This window comes from Brachypodium distachyon, chromosome 4, assembly GCF_000005505.3.
Source record: "Brachypodium distachyon strain Bd21 chromosome 4, Brachypodium_distachyon_v3.0, whole genome shotgun sequence".
In the NCBI taxonomy this organism is placed as follows: Eukaryota; Viridiplantae; Streptophyta; class Magnoliopsida; order Poales; family Poaceae; genus Brachypodium; species Brachypodium distachyon.
The window spans coordinates 4,715,398-4,734,127 of record NC_016134.3 but is presented as its reverse complement, the minus strand read 5'-3'; the positions used below and the strand labels follow the sequence as shown (position 1 = coordinate 4,734,127).

At 44.2% G+C, this 18,730-nt stretch overlaps 3 protein-coding genes across 3 annotated transcripts; all 3 read left to right on the top strand.

Moving 5' to 3' along the window:
- Positions 1–10,052: 10,052 nt before the first annotated feature.
- LOC100821530 (glutaredoxin-C15) lies at positions 10,053–10,769 on the top strand. Its single transcript, XM_003575690.4, has one exon. The coding sequence runs from the start codon at positions 10,164–10,166 to the stop codon at positions 10,476–10,478; it is 315 nt and encodes a 104-aa protein (XP_003575738.1). The 5' UTR covers positions 10,053–10,163; the 3' UTR covers positions 10,479–10,769.
- Positions 10,770–13,713: 2,944 nt separating this feature from the next.
- On the top strand, positions 13,714–14,452 carry LOC100846741 (putative glutaredoxin-C14). The gene has a single exon (XM_003575688.4). The coding sequence runs from the start codon at positions 13,863–13,865 to the stop codon at positions 14,172–14,174; it is 312 nt and encodes a 103-aa protein (XP_003575736.1). The 5' UTR covers positions 13,714–13,862; the 3' UTR covers positions 14,175–14,452.
- Positions 14,453–17,430: 2,978 nt separating this feature from the next.
- Positions 17,431–18,384, top strand: LOC100845517 (putative glutaredoxin-C14). Its single transcript, XM_003575684.4, has one exon. It carries the CDS (start codon positions 17,698–17,700, stop codon positions 18,010–18,012), a length of 315 nt encoding a protein of 104 aa, XP_003575732.1. The 5' UTR covers positions 17,431–17,697; the 3' UTR covers positions 18,013–18,384.
- The last annotated feature ends 346 nt before the right edge of the window (positions 18,385–18,730 follow it).

Genomic DNA, 18,730 nt, shown 5'->3' with positions numbered 1-18,730 from the left:
AAAACAACAAAAATCGACTTGGCATCAAGCAACCCACTCACCAAAGCAGCCGAAAACGATAAACCACCACTAAGAAGCCTGCATTCTCCCAGCGTACCACCTCCTCTCAAATGTTCAGGAGCACCCGTTGGACTGAAGGAGAAGCCCCATTGAAGACCACGTCGTTCCGGTGTCGCCAAATGGTCCGTAGCACAAGCGTAACCACCGTCTGATATAGTCCTTGGCCACACCATGAGGGCAGATGTGGAAGAGAGGTTGAGGAAAAAACAAGAGATGGTTTCTTCTGGAAGATACCGCCAAGACACGGGTAACAAGACTAGAAAAGAGGATGACAGTGGGCCTGTTAGAAAAGAGAAAAGTATAAAATAAAACAATCCATATATAGTAGAGGAGAGGTGAGATTAGGATAGAGAGAAAAGTGATGACATGGACCAATGTATCTGTGTCCCCTGTTGAAGATGCCCTTATTATTTTCTGAGTTTGGTTATTCTCTCTCGTCTATGTATCAGCCTTAGTAATGGATTGTTGAAGATGGGCCTCCACGGTGTGCCAAAAGCCAAACCGGCCAGGTAAGCATCATTTGGCATCGGAGTTAAATTTGGCTTTGTGCTCCAGTGTGAGAGATGCCTAATTTACTGACAAGAGGGACCCATTATAAATTAAATATTATTTCTTTCTTTCTTGTCTCTTCTTCCTCACGAAGTCACGAATGCAGCATCTTGAACGCCTCTGGCCTCTGCCCAGCCGTCCAGCGCCTCCGCCCAGACCACCTCACAGTGCCTCTGTCCAAACCACGTCACAACGCCTCCGCTCAGCCTCTGGGCCGCCGCCACCTCCACCCGGCGCTCCCGCCCGGCGAGCGCCATCGCCTCCGCGCCCAGCCCAGCCCTCCGGGCCGCCGCCGCTTCCACCCGACGGCTCCGCCCCGCCCAGCCCTCTGGGCCCTGACGGCACACCTGGTGGCCTCGCCTGGCGAGCGCCGCCACCTCGTGCGGATTTGCCACTGCTCTTCCCCAACCGCCGATTATTGTATTGATGAAAAATAATTTGGCATCGGATCACCTTCGTGCTCCGGTTCCCTCTTTCGGCAATTTGGCAACGCCTCTGCAGTGTTGTTTGCCGGTGCCAAAAGCCAAATTTGGTATTTGTCACCTCATTTTGGCACACACTGTGGAGGCCCTAAGCCAAATTAGGGTGTATTTTCTTGGTCTAGACATACATGGTGGGCCTAGGACGGTTAGAGTAAAACAAATAAAGTATATTATACACAGGAGGCTTGCTTTGGGACATCCTCCTTCTCAAACTTAAAATGATACAAATGTCTTTTCACTAGCCAGAATGGGTCATTGGTGCACGAACTCCAGTGGTTGTTCCAGCGGAACAAAAAAATCACAGCCATTGGAGGTCGTTGGAGGAATCCCCAACGAACACTAGTGGCGGTGAATGTGGTCGCACGACAGTCACCGACACTGGTGCTCCTAGCACCAGTGGCTGTGCTTGTCCACGGCCACTAGTGCTCTTTAGGGATTCCCCCCCCCCCATTACCAGTGGCGGGCCGCGTATGAGAACAGCCACTAGTGCTCCACCATCAGTGGCTGTGCGCATCCACGGCCACTGGTGCTCCATGGGCATTCCCCAAGTGGTTACCAATGGCTTTTCTAAGCTCAAGGGTCTCCGGGAGTCACCAGTGGCGGGTCCTACCTATAAACCGGCCACTGATGGGGGTCACTAGTGGCTGGTTTTTCAGCCCGCCACTGATAGGGGGTCACTAGTGGCTGGTTTGTTAGCCAAGAACCGCCACTAGTGACCCCCACGAAGACCGCTGAAAATTGGAAAAATCATAACTAATTCATAAAAAATCGAAACGAGGTGATTCTTTTTGCTGAATTCTTAGTTTCTATTCCTTAATGTGCTGGAACAATAATATGACATGTTTTTGCTCAGAAAAATGATTTTCCTATTTTTCAATGCAAAAAATGAATTATTTTGTGAAACAAGTACAACTTTTATGGTTTGAAATGGCACCTATACAATTTTCACACAAATTAGAACATATTTATTTGGCTGTGTCCAAAGTTTTGAATTTTCTATCTTTATTGATACTTTTCCCCATTTAAATGAATTTCTAGCGTTTTCCCAAAAGTAATTCAAATTTGAACTGCAAGTGCGTGATAGCATGTTACAAAAAAAAATCATTTTAAGGTCCCAAGTAATAATTTGGTAAGATTCACAAAGGGTGTTGAAATATTCAACACCTTGCTATGGAAAGATTTGCCGACAATTTTCACCTCATATTGCAGAAATTCTAGTAATATGAATACAATGTCAAAAAAGTCAATTCTTTGGCATGGAGTCTTTTTATGTGTACTAGTTTCCATGAAAATTGATAAATTTGAATTTTGATAACAATTCAAAAAACTCGTTCACAAAATGGACTATGAGGTATGAATGTTTATAAGGTTCAAGCCAAATAACCAAAGTCACGACCATTCTTATATCATAGTTCATGATAACGAATCCAATTTTTGCACAGAGGTGCATCTTTTCATGTCAAACAATATTTCCAAAGAGTTTACAAATTAAATACAAGTATTTCATACTGAAAATGAAAAAACAAAACAAATCAAGCTCAACAGTGGCTGTGTTTTTAGCAAAACCCGCCACTGATGGTATTTTGAGAACAAACCACAATCCACAATCCACAATAGTCTATTTGCTTGTCTCTGATTGGCTAAGGGCTGGAGGATCGGATCGATGAGGTGGCAGTGGGTTGCGGTGCGGTCCTAATCTTTTCTTTTCTCCCGGCCCCTCTCTCACCCTCCCTCTCTCTCGTCCGTGACCCCTTAATCCCCTAGCAGCCCTCTCCTTCACCTCCTCCTCCCTAGCAGCCCTCCTCCTCCTCATACACGAGCTCCTCCTCCACCTCCTCTCCCTGCGCCATGGACAGGGCCGGATCCAACTCCAGTCGTGTTGAGATATGTGTCGAATATGTGTACGAGTAGGGTTACAGTTGGACTTGGAATTAGCGGAGGGTTAGGTGTTGGAGTCAAACACGTGTAACCCGGGCCAAATATATAAAGGCACCGCGGGTAGCCTGAAGAGATCATGACAACATAATAGCAATAGGCTCATAGGGGGAGCCGGCGGCTTGTGCCGGCGCCCAGAGTGGCCGGTATTTCGGTATTATGGGGGGAGGAACGCCCGTAGTCATGCATGCCCCGGGGATGTAGACTTCGGCCGAACCTCGTTAACAAATATCGTGCCTCGATGTCATCCTTGATCGTGCATCCGCCGGATTTCGTAACAAGTGGTATCAGAGCGAGGTGGAGGGGATGCGGGAGATCTTGTGGGAGGTGCGAGGATCATGCTCGACGGGCGCTGCGGAACGTCCAATGCGGTGCAAGGTGGAGCATGGCGGCGATCGGATTTCCGATCGGTGGAGTCGATCACTTCAGGCGGCCTGAACCGTTCAATGGGCTGCAGTTGGCAAGGATCGACCAGGCGTGGTGATCGGGCTGACACAGTGGCCGAGAAGACGTCGCGGATCGGATGACGGCATCGGCTCGCGATCAGACCGGCGACGAGACGCAAGGGTGACCGGATAGATCAGAGCGGGATGCATTGCGGTATTGCGGTGGATCGGGTGTGGCACAGGACGGCATGGTGGCACGGTGGACGAGTTGTGTCGACAATGCAGGTGGCCAGGGTGCAACCCGGATTTGTGCATATAATTTGCAAAGGGTGCAACTGTTACAAATCGCCGGCGTCGGCGGCAGGTGACAGGCACGGGAGTTAACTCGTCGGACGAAGCTGCGGCAACTAATTGGATTGGAAATCTGAGTCGAGTCAAGAGTATACGTGTCAAGCGGTGAGACCCAGCAGGCGCAGCACTGCACAAGCAAATCTTGGAGGTCGGAGGAGCAGTGGCTAGCTGAGTACTAATCGGTTTCCAAATTAAGAAAAAGAAAGAAGGGCTTGCATGCAGCCAGGCCATCACGTGGGGTGGGATTTGATCAATTTCTAAGTTAATCAAGGAAAGGGTCAAGGCCAGTACAACCACGTGAGTCTCGGGGCTGGTCGGCTTTGAAGGAATAAAGAAAGGAAAAGTACTAGGAGGCCAAGACATTAGGTGCATGCAGGTTGTCACGTCCTTCCTTGGCTAGCGGTGCCTCGGTTTTGAAGAAAAAAAAGGTCGTTTCAGCAGGGCTCTGGTTGGATTGAGAAAAAAAAATCGCATGCAGGCAGTAGCAGGCGTTTTTTCGAGCGCAGATGTTTTGCGAAGAGAAAAAAGGATCGCATACGGAAAATACGGAAGTGAAGGATCTCATGAGTTTCTCTGAAGAGCAGACTAGTTTTGGTTTCTCAGGAGCTTTGGCAGGACGTTGGGTGCGTGCAGCGTGGCTTCAGGCGACGAGAGACAGTGCGCGTATAAGGCTAGGAGTAGCCTGGAGCGTGTCGTGTGGATCGTGTGTCTACAAGGCGTTGAGCAATACACTTGGTGTTGGGATGGCACGACGCAAGGTGGAGTACGGTTACAGTCGGACAAGTTCGGCTGGGATCAGACGACAGTCTGGCGGATCGATAGGGATGTCGGTCGGAACAGAAGAGGACAGAAGATTGGCGACAACGACGTAGGAGCGTGAGGGCTGATGGTGTCCGAATTCTGTGGCGTGGCAACTTGTGGCGCATGCCTGAAGGATGCATGGAACTCGACATCGGTCGGGTACGACTGATGGATCTGCAGTGGGGCCTAAGGTGGTGTGGGTATGCTACCCGGTAGATCTTGGCCAAGATTTCGGATGCTCGACGCGGTAATAGTGGCGAGGTGTGCGGTAAGCACGGGACATGGCAACAGACCAAGGCATATGCGGTCAGACAGTGGCTTGACATGTGTGCAGGGGTGCTGAAGCAGTGTTGGCGAGTACCAGGTTCAAGTTGGTGACTGGGTCTATCAGGACGGTCTGAAGTGATGGACAAGAGTCGGCCATGGGGAATCTGAGAAAGTGTTTTTTTTTTGGAAAGTCTGGATTGTCAAAGGCTTAGAGAGCACATGGCCGTATATTCTATGATGTTCGTGACGGGATGCAGAAGGAGGCGGAGTGCTATAGCCGTGGGACATGTAGAAGACTATCCGAAAAGGATGAGACAACTGTGAATTTGACTCAACATGACTCAAGGGCGACGGCGAAATTCCTTCAAGTTTCATGAGGACAGTCAACGATAGCGAGGATGATGAGTTCAGGTAACTCTTATATGTGGTAGCTAACATGTGAGTTGTTCAAATTTTCACATAGATCAAGGAAGAGGGAACCGGGGTGACGATACATCGGTGTTGTCGAATATGGTGACTTTATGATCGGTGTGTGATGGTGTTGAACGGATACTCCGGGAAGTTAAGAACACAAGGCAGGAGTTTGGAGAACTTATTTTTGTCGGGAGGATTGACTATTAATGAATAAAAGGAAGGGACTACGGTTGCATGTGGAGTTATGTGATGTCAAGGAAGTAGCAGTGGAGCTCATGATTGATGTTTTCAAGTCCAAGGTACACGGAGGTTCGTACATGATGGCTTCAAGGTGGTGAAGGACATATTCGCTAAGGTGGAGTTTGTTGAGATATGTGTCGAATATGTATATGAGTAGAGCTACAGTTGGACTTGGAATTAGCGGAGGGTTAGGTGTTGGAGTCGAACACGTGTAACCCGAGCCTAATATATAAAGGCACCGCGGGTAGCCCGAACAGATCATGACAACATAATAGCAATAGGCTCACAGGGGGAGCCGACGGCTTGTGCCGGCGCGCAGGGTGGCTGGTATTTCGATATTATGGGAGGAGGAGCGCCCGTAGTCATGCCCCGGGAATGTAGGCTTCGGTCGAACCTCGTTAACAAATATCGTGCCTCGGTGTCATCCTTGATTGTGCATCCGCCGGATTTCGTAACAGGTCGCCGGGGATCCGGCCGCCCTCCTCCTCCCCGAGGCAGTCCTCCTCCCCTCCGGTCTCCCTGCTCCATGGACGGGGCCGGTCGCCGCGGATCCGGCCGCCCTCCTCCTCCCCGAGCCCGTCCTCCTCCCCTCCGGTCTACCTGTGCCATGGACGGTGCCGGATCCGGCGCTGGTCGCCGCGGATCCGGCCGCCATCTGTCCTGCGCCGACAGATCCGGCCGCCCACCGCTGCCTCTAGGTGTATCTCTCTCTCTCTCTCTCATTCTCTCTAGTATCTTCCTCTCTCTCTCTCATTCCTGCAGACGCGAGCTCACCACCGTGGACGAGGAGGACCAGCGGCGGTGCTTGCTGGAGGGCTGCAGCGGTCGCACTTGGAGGGCTCGAACGGTGGCGGCGGGCTTGAGTTCTTGGAGTGGCCGCGATTTGATTTTTTTTTGTTCATCTCAAGATTTGTCAATTACGGATTTGGTGGTTTATGGAGGAGATCTGTGATTTGATGATTTGATTTGAGAATTGTTGATTCATCTGTGTATTTGCTCCGCAGTCGTCGGCGATGTGCAATGTCGTATTGCAGGCCCGTGTGGCCTGCTTTTTTTTTAATTCATCAAAATATTGACAGTGGCGGTGGTACCGACCGGTCACTGTTGCCTCGTACCACCAGTGGCGGTGGCACTGACCGGCCACTGTTGCCTAACACCACCAGTGGCGGCGGAACCGGCGGGCCAATGTTGCCTCACACCACCACGGTGTTGTGCACGGCCACTGGTGGTTCGTAGCACTAGTGGCGCAATGTGCTATTCTGTAGGAGTGTTTCTCCACTTCCTCCATCACGTCTCCTTCCCCCAACCCCGCGCTCGAGTCATGCCTCGCGGAGGATCCCTTCGTCACCTTCTCCCTCCTCCACGCATACTTCCGCCTCAGCGCCACAGAACCTGATCTACAGCTGCATCGCACACGTCTTCGTGCTCCAGCATCAGGTCATGATGCTCCAGGCCCAGCTGGCCTCGCTGCATCGGCAGCCTGCTCGAGCGCCTGCCTGCACTGTCTGGCTGCACGGCCACAATAAGGGCAGCCACCTGAACTGAAGAGAACCCCAACAGTAGCACACATGTAGTACCAATCAGTGAGACTAGAGATTGATTTGATGGGAAAAATTAGAAGAATGTGGTTAGGATAGAAACGGGACTGAGAGAGGCGAGGTGAGGAGCAGGGGCGCCGTGGCAGGCAAAGAGCAGGCGGTTCAGAGGGAGAGAGAAAGCCAGTACGGGCCGAGAGGGTGCGGAGAGAGGATTATAAATTCTAAATTGACCACCGTGCCCTTTTACCGAAGAGGTAAACCGTCTTTGTGTTTGAGTTTGGAGGAGAAGGGTGTACCAACTACCAAATCAGAAGTCTGTAGACTAACTACCTAAATATTCAAAAACCTAAATAATGGCCATGCATATCTCTCTCACTCACTAGCTCTTCCTCTATCTCTCTAGACATGATCTTTGGCATCTCATTTTTCAAAATAATTGTAAGCTTATCTTACTGACCAGATCGAAACATGGACACATCAATGTTCGTTTAACTGGGTATATATGTGCAGGTAACATGATCGAGTGCTCGATGGATATAAAAGCTAGCATCGGATATCTCTATCGATCTAATCTTGCAATCGATCGGTCTCGGGTCGCGGCATCACATGCACTGTATGTATCGTATAGAGTGTAGACTACCCGGCCTTGAGCTGTCGATCTGGTGAGGTAAGCGACGAGGCAACGACCTTCTCTCCATACGAAAAAGCAGATCGATGCCTCTATAGCCACTTGCATTCGTGTGACTCGCTACTTTAATTATCTTTTCATCTGCATGCATCAATGCCTTTAACATATTCCATCACCACAAATAGAAATCCATGGATATTTAGATAAGATCGATCAAGGTATCTGGACAGCCGTGGACTGTTGGGTGCCACATTGTTAGCATATCGATGCTTATTATATTATTTTTTTGCATAGTACGTAGCACATATGTATGCATGTAGCTAGAATCATTTTTTCTTTTCTTTAATTTTTTTTATTTTGTTCTCTTGTTTTGTAGAATCATATTGATTTTGCACTGTACGAACCGCGATTGTAAGTACAGTTCGATCGATATATGTACGCTTCAACTTTTTGGAGTGAGAAAATTTCATATTTACCGCGCAGATTTTGTCTATAGATTTTCAAATTACCATTCAAACTTTCCGGCTTGCCAATCCACCATTAATTTTTTGCAAATTAATCACCACCATCAGTTCACCGCCAAGTTGCCGATGAGAAGATGATTATAACCCCTAGCTATCTGGTTATTTTATCTCTATGATGTACTCGTTTTAAGAATAAATTTCATTTCATCACAGATTTCGGCCTGAAAGTAGCACAAAAATTCAAAATTAATGTAAACAGAAAACATACAATTTCAGCCTGAAGGGAAATTTCAGCAGCATATCCCCTTATTTAGCCTAACATCACAAATTTCAGAAAAATAAATTCAGCAGAGTACCCAAATTCATAATTAACAATATAGAAACGGTAGGCCTCTTTTTTTTTTCTCACCCGGTGCATGTATACCGAGGTTATTTGGGTGAATACGTATAAAATCTGACAACATTTCTAATCTGTAATCAGTCAACCACTGGTCAACTGACAATAGTGGTTAATTCCTATGTAGTGCATGCAAAATTCTGGATGGTAAATATATAATTTCCGATCCTCTTTCGGAGGAAATCATCGTCACTGATATAATTTTTCTGTTTCCCACGGTTCAATTGTTGAATATTGGCAGCTGTAGTTGCAATTCATGAATTTTAAAATTAAATGTAATTAACTTGGTCGCAAACTAGTACTGGATACTCAGGTCACATACCAAGAGGGAAGTTAAGTTAAACAGTGATTGATTTAAAACTCCAAACCTGGGGGTCTTCAAAAACGGTTTTCTTGTACGGTGTGTAAGTGGTGTTGTCTGTTGAGTGTGCGTTCTTGTAGTTCAAAAATGGCCACCAATTCTTGCTCTTTTGAACTAACTAAACAGCACAAGTGGAGAAGAGGCCACTTGTGGTTGCACTAGCGTTAATTTAATTAAGCTGTCGGAGCTGAGTTGGCAATTTTGTTCCAACATGCTAAGGTGAAATCTCATTTACCACACATAACAAAAACATAGTTACCAGGTACAATCGATCAATGCCATGTTGATAATACAAGGACTGGAAAAAAAAATACCTTGTGAATAAAACACTGAATGTAGGTAAACTAAAATTAACTCATTGACATACATATTGGCATCCAATGCGTATTCCAATTTATTTGAAAAGGATGGGTGATCGATCTTTCAAGCTTTAGTGTCATTCCATTTATTTTGAGTGGTTTGGCATCTAAACTATTCCCACAATATCTTACTAGGCCCTATCCTTAAAGTTGTCTTAGAACGTTATCCTTCATGCACGCATGTATGCTAGCTGAACAGAACAGAAAACAGAAAACAATAGCTACGATTATATACCATCACCGACGGGTATCAAGGATAACGTGTTTTATAGTAGTGCATGCATACATATACATGTAATAATTTATAAGTTCCTATTTCCATATGAGTGAAATGACAGGCCTACTGTTAATCAAAATGGTTATGAAAATATTAACGTGTCAACTACAAAACTTCATCCAGAAATATATTTTTTTTGTATGCAAGTATGACACAAATGGTCATACTTAATTATGTCTGCAGATTTTACATTCCACAAAGTTATAGCATGCACAATAGAGTAATGAATTGAATTTTTGTAACATGCATCTAAAATTCATCGGTGCCTAAAATTAAGGCATGGGAAATGCACTTTAAAATTGAGGGTACGTAAATTAAAATGATGCCTTTTCATCTGCTAAGTTTAATCACAATGAGAACAAGGTAGTCCCATTCAAGAAAAGAAAAGAAAAGGAGGACAAGGTATAGTTAAAGGAACAAGGTGCCACACGCTGCTCATTTTGCGCGCGCAACCTACACGTCGCAGATTCTTGTGCCCACCCACGCACGATTGCAAATCTCTCCCTAGCTCTCTTGTCTCATGAGCACTATAAAAGGGGGCTCAGACCAGATAACCAGACCACACGACCAAACACACATTTCAGCTACAAATTAACACCATTTCATTCGTACCATCCAGTTATCCAGACAAGAACACCTTCCAATACTAGATCGATGGATAGGGTGACAAAGCTGTCGTCTGAAAAGGCGGTGGTGATCTTCACGGCGAGCGAGTACCCGATGTGCCACACGGTGACCAGCCTCTTCTCCGACCTCGGTGTGGCGGTGGCGGAGCACGAGCTGGACAAGGACCCCCGCGGCCGTGAAATGGAGCGGGACCTCGCACGCCGCCTCGGAGGCCGCTCGCCGCCAGTCCCCGCCGTCTTCATCGGCGGCAAGCTCGTCGGCTCCACCGACAAGATCATGTCACTGCACCTTGGTGGCAAGCTCGTGCCCATGCTCAAGGCTGCCGGGGCCATATGGCTCTGAGAACGGCATGCATATCAGTCGGTTCATCGGATTCTGCATTTAGTAAATTTTGCACTACTTCAAAAGATGAGCATATCGATCATACAGTTGGATCGAAGAGGGCGAGCACAAGAAGTTTTGTATTGCCGCTAGCCATAACCATAAGAGTACCGTGTGTTCTCTAAGGGATGACATACATTCAAGGTGTCTTCGAATGATAAATATATTTGGTTTCCTGTTCCAACTGTTTTTTTAGATGATGTACTACCTTGGTCACAAAATTCAGAAATCCAGAGAACTACCGTGCGATGAGTCCTAAGGTTTCACGCACCGGTTCACCATTTTCTTCCATGGGGGGATGAGATTGGCGGAGGTAACCGAAAATACATTTATCCAAGGGGTTTTCTTATCAAATTTTAAATTCATTTTTAGAAAGATAATTATGTATTGCATTTCGCAGATGAAACCATAGCATACTTAAACTGAAACAAATAAAAAGAGAATCTTTTACCATTAAACCCATTTCTGGGGGCATTGGGATTACTTGGCGGAATAAAAAATGCCACCTTGTAACCAAAACCCTGATAAGTCTTCTACCTTCATACCTTCCTAGTCTTGTGTGTATCTCCCATTTTGGATCTTTTTCCTTGGTGTCTTCGTTGGGATGTGTCTAATCAGCCTTCCCTATCTCCTCGGAGTCTTTCACTAATCAGATAGACGGAAACTATCCGGTTCGCATCAGTAGCTCACCAGCCATACTCGAACGTACATTTAAGGATTAAGTCATGTATCATCTTCTCCATGTAAAAGCTAGGTGATTATCTAAGGCGGGTGGTGCTCCCTAATTAAGTTGGCAGCTGGCATTAGGAGTCAGTTATCACGGTGCATCAGATTGTTGCTGACAATGCCTTGCTCAGCACTGTGATCACGTCGAACAAGATGGGTGTGTGCGGGCATGGGATGATTGACAGCACGCGACTTTGCAGAAACTGATCTAGTTTTGGATCCGTTAACAATCTTATTGTTTCTGTTAGGTACACCCTTGACCTTAATTTCACTAACTAAATCCGGAAATTTCAACATATGTGCATATATATTATTCCCATTTTAAAGGTCTTTTTGGAGGTTGGCTTTTCTGGTGAACCCTTGGTCTTATCTTCGCTGCATGGACCCCCTGTCAACCTCAACACCAGTCTCGTACGAGTGTCGTCTCTCTTTCTTGAAGACGTTTTCTTTGAGTATGTATACGGACTTCCTACGTCGTCGTTTGTTGCCTCTAGCAACACTTGTGATAATTCAACTTACAAGTGTATGAAGCTTCCATCTGAAAAGCAAATCATCTAATAGGTAGGATCCGATGAATTTATTAAGCGTACACTGATTGCTAATTACAAGTGCCTACTTTTGGGCAATTTTGATTCCAGGTTATTAAGCGTACACTGATTTTTCTTAATTCAATCGATTTTATTTGAAGAAATTATCACAGCGTGCATTTCTTTGCCAAAGAGGGTCGAAGGGAAGCGAAAAATTTGGTCTTTGGAAATAATTATGAATATCATCAGAATCTGATGATATATGTACATATTTGACCAAAGTTTGATTTTTGCTTGAATTTGAAGTGAAATTTCGAGTCACAAATATGAAGGGGCCTCGATAATATGTATCATCAAAATTGATATTCTGATAAACAGTCCTATCAAAGATTAAAGAATAAACTTACATGCTAGGTCGTCTTTTCTGCTTTGAGAAATGGCATAAGATCCTCTTAGGTGTCGGCACATCAAGGCATCCATATAGCAGGAATTAATGTAGCAGCTAGGAGCCTATAGCTAGGATAGGCCTTGTGATGCACATGTGAAAGTATAAATCATAAGTACACCCTATCAACATCTGTATTTCTACTTTTAGAGAGAAGACGATAATTAACACCCGGAATAGTATGTCTAAATCGAAGAAGTATTCCTCTTTTGCAGCAAGGAAGAACAGAAGATTTGATCTTAGCTAGCTAGGTACCACATATATGAATTCTAGTTGCAGAGCCAAGAGCCTAGCTAACTTCCTAAGACTACCCCTTGAGAAGGTGAGGAGCCAAGAATTAGTGAAGAATTAGTGATAAGATTCTAGAGCAATGGAGATTGCTCTACTCTCGCGCTCTTTATTTCTTGCTAGATCGAATACCAGATTCCTCTTTTCTTTTCATACAGAAAATGCATCTTTTTCTGCCTGTGCCAGTGTGTTGGCGTCATGTCTTAAAAACCAAAAAAAAGGAAGGAAAAAAGGTCCAATTGACAATCTATATCTCACTTTCTGCAGATGCTTGCAACATCACACCGGCTGCAAGTGTCCCATAGGATCTCTTGTTCAGAATTTTTACAGGAAGATTTCGATGAGGATGGGGAGAAAAGGCAAGGATTAGTCTGTCATCAGATCGTTTGGCATCGGGCCGCAGATGATGTGTGGCTCGAAAAAAGCAGGAAGTTTTGGATATGTTCTGTTCCTGCAGATAAGTGTTTGTGATGAGCTAAGTGGATGCTATTCTAAAACTGAGGCGACTCATCGCCGGTTCCTCCGAGGGCAGCTCGATATATCAGCTGGTCGGTGCGGAATCGGTTCCTGGCAACGCATATGGCCGTACCGTACTGTATTGATCGGCATTCCTCATCGACTCATCGTTGTCATCACTGACACATTTGTTTCTTAGTACGTGCTAATAGCTCATCACCATGGCATCAAATTTTTTTTAACTTGGTATATATATGTTTTTGAGAGCTGAAGTACTCTATGAAAACATTTTCCTATCAAAATTCCCCATGTTATCATGGAGGAGAAATCACGAAGCTAATCTACCCCTGCTGTTTTAGTAATCATCAAACAAATGTTTCGAGGAAGTGTAACTCTGAGCAACTTTTACATGAATTCAAATATTTGTTTAAATTTGTCCGGTAACCATTCGGTAAAATTTCGGTTAATGTGGTAACCGCGTTTACTGCCACCCCACCCCTAGCTCGGTAAAAAACGCAGTCTGGTAGCAAAAACCTTGCACAGGACTAAAGAAGCCAAATCCATGTAAAGGGGAGATTGCCTTCTCATAGACATATATCTGAGATTCCTCTATATAGGTCGACACAAGAAAATATTCCAAAATTCTCTGGGTCCTGTTGGAACTAAAGTCAGGTGTACTATCTGGATTGGTCTCATGCATACCAGCGCCCTTTCAACAAATATTTGTGACTCTATAAAAGGAAATCACTCCCATGCTACTAAAACCATCCCAAATTTCCTTCCATATACAATTAAGCACACTAGCAACAGCTAAGTACTCACAAGGTCTCTACCTAGCATCTAGCAGCAAGCTCATATTAACTACTTGCCTTGAGGTTCGAGCACGCATACTAGACCACATAGATGGACAGTGTTATGAAGATGGCGTCGGAGCGGGCAGTGGTGATCTTCACCTTGAGCTCCTGCTGCATGTGCCACACTGTGACCCGTCTCTTTCGTGACCTTGGGGTCAATGCCTTTGTGCATGAACTGGACCAAGATCCCAAGGGCAAGGAGATAGAGAGGGCGCTCCTCAAGCTCCTCGGGAAGGGGCCACCTGTGCCGGTAGTGTTCATTGGCGGGAAGCTTGTCGGTGGAACTAACAAGATAATGTCCCTTCACCTTGGTGGCGAGCTGGTCCCTATGTTACGGAATGTAGGTGCATTGTGGCTGTAGAGATGTCATAATACACCCGAGTTAGAGAAAGACCTAACTCTGATACCTATTGGCGAAATAAAATTGCCAAAAGAGCATTGATCCAATACATGTTTTGCGTAGAATAACTTAATGTCCTTGTATGTCAAGACAGGTCTTTTCAATTCTGTATCCGACAATTATAAACAGTTATATCGAGACTTGACATGATCTCATAGGTGTATCCATCTATCTAAGCGTGCTAGTATTGAATATGTGTACTTAAACTTGAGTCAACTACAAATGAAACGACATTTGCATGTTGCATTTAGAAATAAGTTTGAATATATGTAATTTTATTGGCACCCTTAGCATTGTTGCTTAACGATTCATATTGGTTACTTGAATTGTTTCTTTGTATACACATTGATCACAGTGTACAGATCAGAAAGATTGCATATAATAATTTTGTACACTGTGATGGAGAGATATTTGCGGCGGCACTACAAATGTGCCGGTATTGATGATCACCTGCGATGTATTGATGAATCTAGCTACTAGCATTTGGTGACTGCTTGATTTTGCTTTTAAATTTATTTCTAGATCGCATACCGACAAATAGAAGCATCACATATATCTTACCAATATAAAAAAATTACAAGTCAGAGTCTAAATCAAACTAGCTATCTTAACCGTCCAATCCAATCTAATCTAAGTCCAGTGATTAAGCTGATTATCTGAAAAAAATTCTTAATTGCACATTTAATATCTTAATAGCTATATATTTTTTATTTTTTTAGTCATGTCTCATGTCATGATGCCATAGTTGTTGACCCCTCTTCATAAGATCGATTCATTGCTAGCAGCTGTTGTATTATGTTTTAAGATATTGGAAGTTTGCTTGAGCTTTCAAGTTTGAAATAGACGACCTCCCAATCTGGTGGCCGTGGCACTATTTTAGAAGACACAATGCAGTTTATATGTTAGGCAAAATGTATGTTGCACTTGCTAGTGGATATATAGGTATGATTGTGCAAGCCTTTAACCATTTGCTAAAATATTTTTCATTTTGTTTAAAGATCGTTCAAGCCTTTAACCATTGCTAAAATATAATCTTGATACCAGGGCACCATGGAGCTCCAATTTGGTGAATGCAGAAGGATTCACTGAATTTTAGGGATCTGATGAGTCATGAAACTTTTAATTACACATGACTGGTATTCTTTTTGTTAAATTTCAAGCAATTAAAGGTTCTCCTCTCATGCTTATCATAGAATGTACACGATAGATCTCCCACTTCAGAAATGGAATAAGATCCTCTTAGGTGCCGCCACATCAAGGCATATATGGTAGCAATTGATATAGCTAGCTAGGTTAGGTCTTGTCTTGCACATGTTGGAGGATATCATAAGCACGCAAAGTTCTGTTCAAATGTTGTACTACACCACACGTACCTCTGTAATTCTACTTCGGAGAAAATAACACCACCTAAAAAGTAGGTATAAATTTAAAAGTTGGCTAATCTCGGACAATTTCAACTGGTCTTACAAAATTCAGTGGCTTGAAAATGCCATTCAGACAATTACTAATTAATTCAGAATTTCTTAGCGCACTGTGAGATGCATGCAGCAAGATTTGATCTGAAGAGTTAGCTATGCATTCTACTTGCAGGAGCCAAAGGGTGCCCCTTGAGAAGGCGAGGAGCCAGTTAAAAATTCATGAAGAAACATAAAATTCTCGAACATCGAAGATTGCTCTACAGAAACACTAGTTTTTTTTTCTCTCATTGTGAGATTTCTTCTCTTTATCTTTCGAGGTGACAACTATGAAGGCAGATGTAGAGGACAAGATAGCATATCTCTATCCTAGAATATATCCTTCTCTCCGGCCGTGTGCCACAGCGCATGCGTCATGCAATATTAGAAATGGAGAAAAAGAAGGAAAAATCATCTGATAGCTAGCTAGTATCTTACTTTCTACAGATGCTTGCAACATCATACAGGTAGCACCCATGCCACAGGTCCACAGCATCCACTTTTCCATGAAGAATTCGGTATTTCGGTGAGGATGTTGATCCAAGGAAAAGGCGGGGAGCCATGGATTGTACCGTCATTGGATCGTGGCAACGCGGCGCCTCATATTTCATAAGTCCATGTCGACAACGACGATGACGATGATGATGTGGTTAGCAAAGCAGAAGAGAAGCAGGCAACTTGGCCAGATTCTGTATCCATGCATATAGATAAGTGATGCGATCGAGAAGAACTGTGTGGTTGCTATTCTGAAACTGAGGCGACTCGGCACCGGTTCCTCAGAAACCAGCTTGGAATCGGTTCTTGGCAAAGCAGTGGCCGTACCATACTGGTTGTTTTGGGCCAGGTCACAATCGTTGCCAAGACATGGTTCTTGTCGTCATTGAGACGTTTTCTGCAGAATTGTGCTAGTAAGTACTTTGTGGTACCGAGTTTCAGGGCTAAGCAGAATGCATGAGTTGCCACACCACTAATTGAAATTTTGCAATACATGTCTTGGTTCTGAATTGCAGCAGGTGAAATCAGTACTGTCCTAGCATTTCAATTTTTATCACTGAATTTTTCAATCAATTAATTTTGATTTGTATGAGTAAATTCCCTCTACCTGTTATTGTGGTTACAAGATATTGACATATTTGGGTTTTGTGCATTTCCATCATAGGGACCATTTTAATAACAAGCTATATGTGTTTTTTGCATGACATTTTTACATGTCCCTGGACCCCGGCCCTTATAGTGAACAAACCAAGAATGTACAATCTCGAAGTAAAACATTATCTTGTTATTTTTTTCTAAAACTGGTGGTATATAATTAGGTAAAGTACTGATCTAACAAAATTTTGGAGGATCAGTGCTCTTGCCATCCATGGTTCCTTGAAACTGTAGCAAAAGCTTAATCGGCCAAATCATCTAAGCATGTGTCCGAGAGGACCTTGCCCATATATAGTTGAATGTATCAGATTCCCTCTAGGTCAACCAAATAAAGTATTCCAATATTCTTTGGGCCATATTGAACAAAAGATGGTTCGATGCATGATCCAGATTGATCTCTCCATGCATACGAAGGCATTTTAGCATAAAAGTGGGGCAGTGGGCAGGGTCTTTTAGAGTTTGGACCCAAAACCATCTACATGCCCTTCAACTAATTATTCTATAAATTCTAGTCCATCTAATTAAAGTCAAAGATCATTTGCTAGCTATCTATAGACCTATGACAGCTTACAGGTTCATTCTGACATTTAAGTATGATAATGTGTTAAAGTTAGCCAGGTCACGCGTGTTCCAAACACTTCTTGACGTTACTTCTATTATTGGGTCTCAACCCGTTAAGGGGATACTACCTATAAAAGGAAGCCAAACCCAGTGCTACCAAACCATCCCAAGTCCAATTCCACAAACAAGCTCATACTAGCTACTCATAAGCTCACCCAACAACACACAATTCCAATTCTTCTTCCCTCATCACTTCGAAGACAAGCTCTCGGTTGAAGCTCGATCAAACACATACAATAACAGATTAGTCAGCCAGGCAGATGGACCGTGTGATGAAGCTTGCATCAGAGCGTGCGGTGGTGGTCTTCACCCTGAGTTCTTGCTGCATGTGCCACACCGTGGAACGCCTCTTCAGTGAGCAGCTCGGGGTCAATGCCCTGGTGCACGAGCTCGACAAAGATCCGAGGGGCAAGGAGATGGAGAGGGCACTTCTCAAGATGCTCGGGAGGGGGCCAGCAGTGCCAGCAGTGTTCATCGGCGGGAAGCTTGTCGGAGGGACCAACAAGGTCATGTCCCTTCACCTTGGTGGCGAGCTAGTCCCCATGCTGAAGCATGCAGGTGCTCTCTGGCTATAGAGTTCTAGCTGAACAAATTAACACATGAATAACATGCGCGCGGTGGAAGAGTGTGAAGTATAAGAAAATTTTCCTGGAATAACCTAAATTAATGGCCTAGCTAGTGTGCATCAAGGGCAGGTTTTTTCAATCCTGTCTCCATGACATAATTAATATGGTTCTAGCTACCTCGCTATTGTAGTTAATTAGTGAGGGATGTGTGCATTGTTGACGTAGTACTATCATCCATTGTGATGCAATTGTTCTATCTTACATCGATGTATGCATAATTCGCTCGCCCTTTTTCCATGAGATATATAATGATTATGTGTGTCTGTGAGTCGGTAATCAATGAGATATAAATGAGTATATTATATGTAAACTGTTGGGTTACATATGTAGTTAAATTGTCATCTCCACTATATATGGGAATTGAAGTTTATTCTAATTATTTGCTATGCCATGCTTTACACTGCTATTTGTTTCGTTGGATGGTTAAGTCTACACGCACGCGATACATATATATAAATCAACAAAAAGTATATAACAGTCACAGGAACACACATGGTCGATCGACATGTACTACAATACGGTCCGCAAATTAAATGTAACTCGAGCTGCTAATTTCTGTTGTAAAATATTTGTAGAAACCAACAAAATTACAATATTATGAATAATTTTTATCAGTCTAAATATTTGACAGGGTATTTGCAGTCAAAGTTTCAAACTGTGCCTGGTA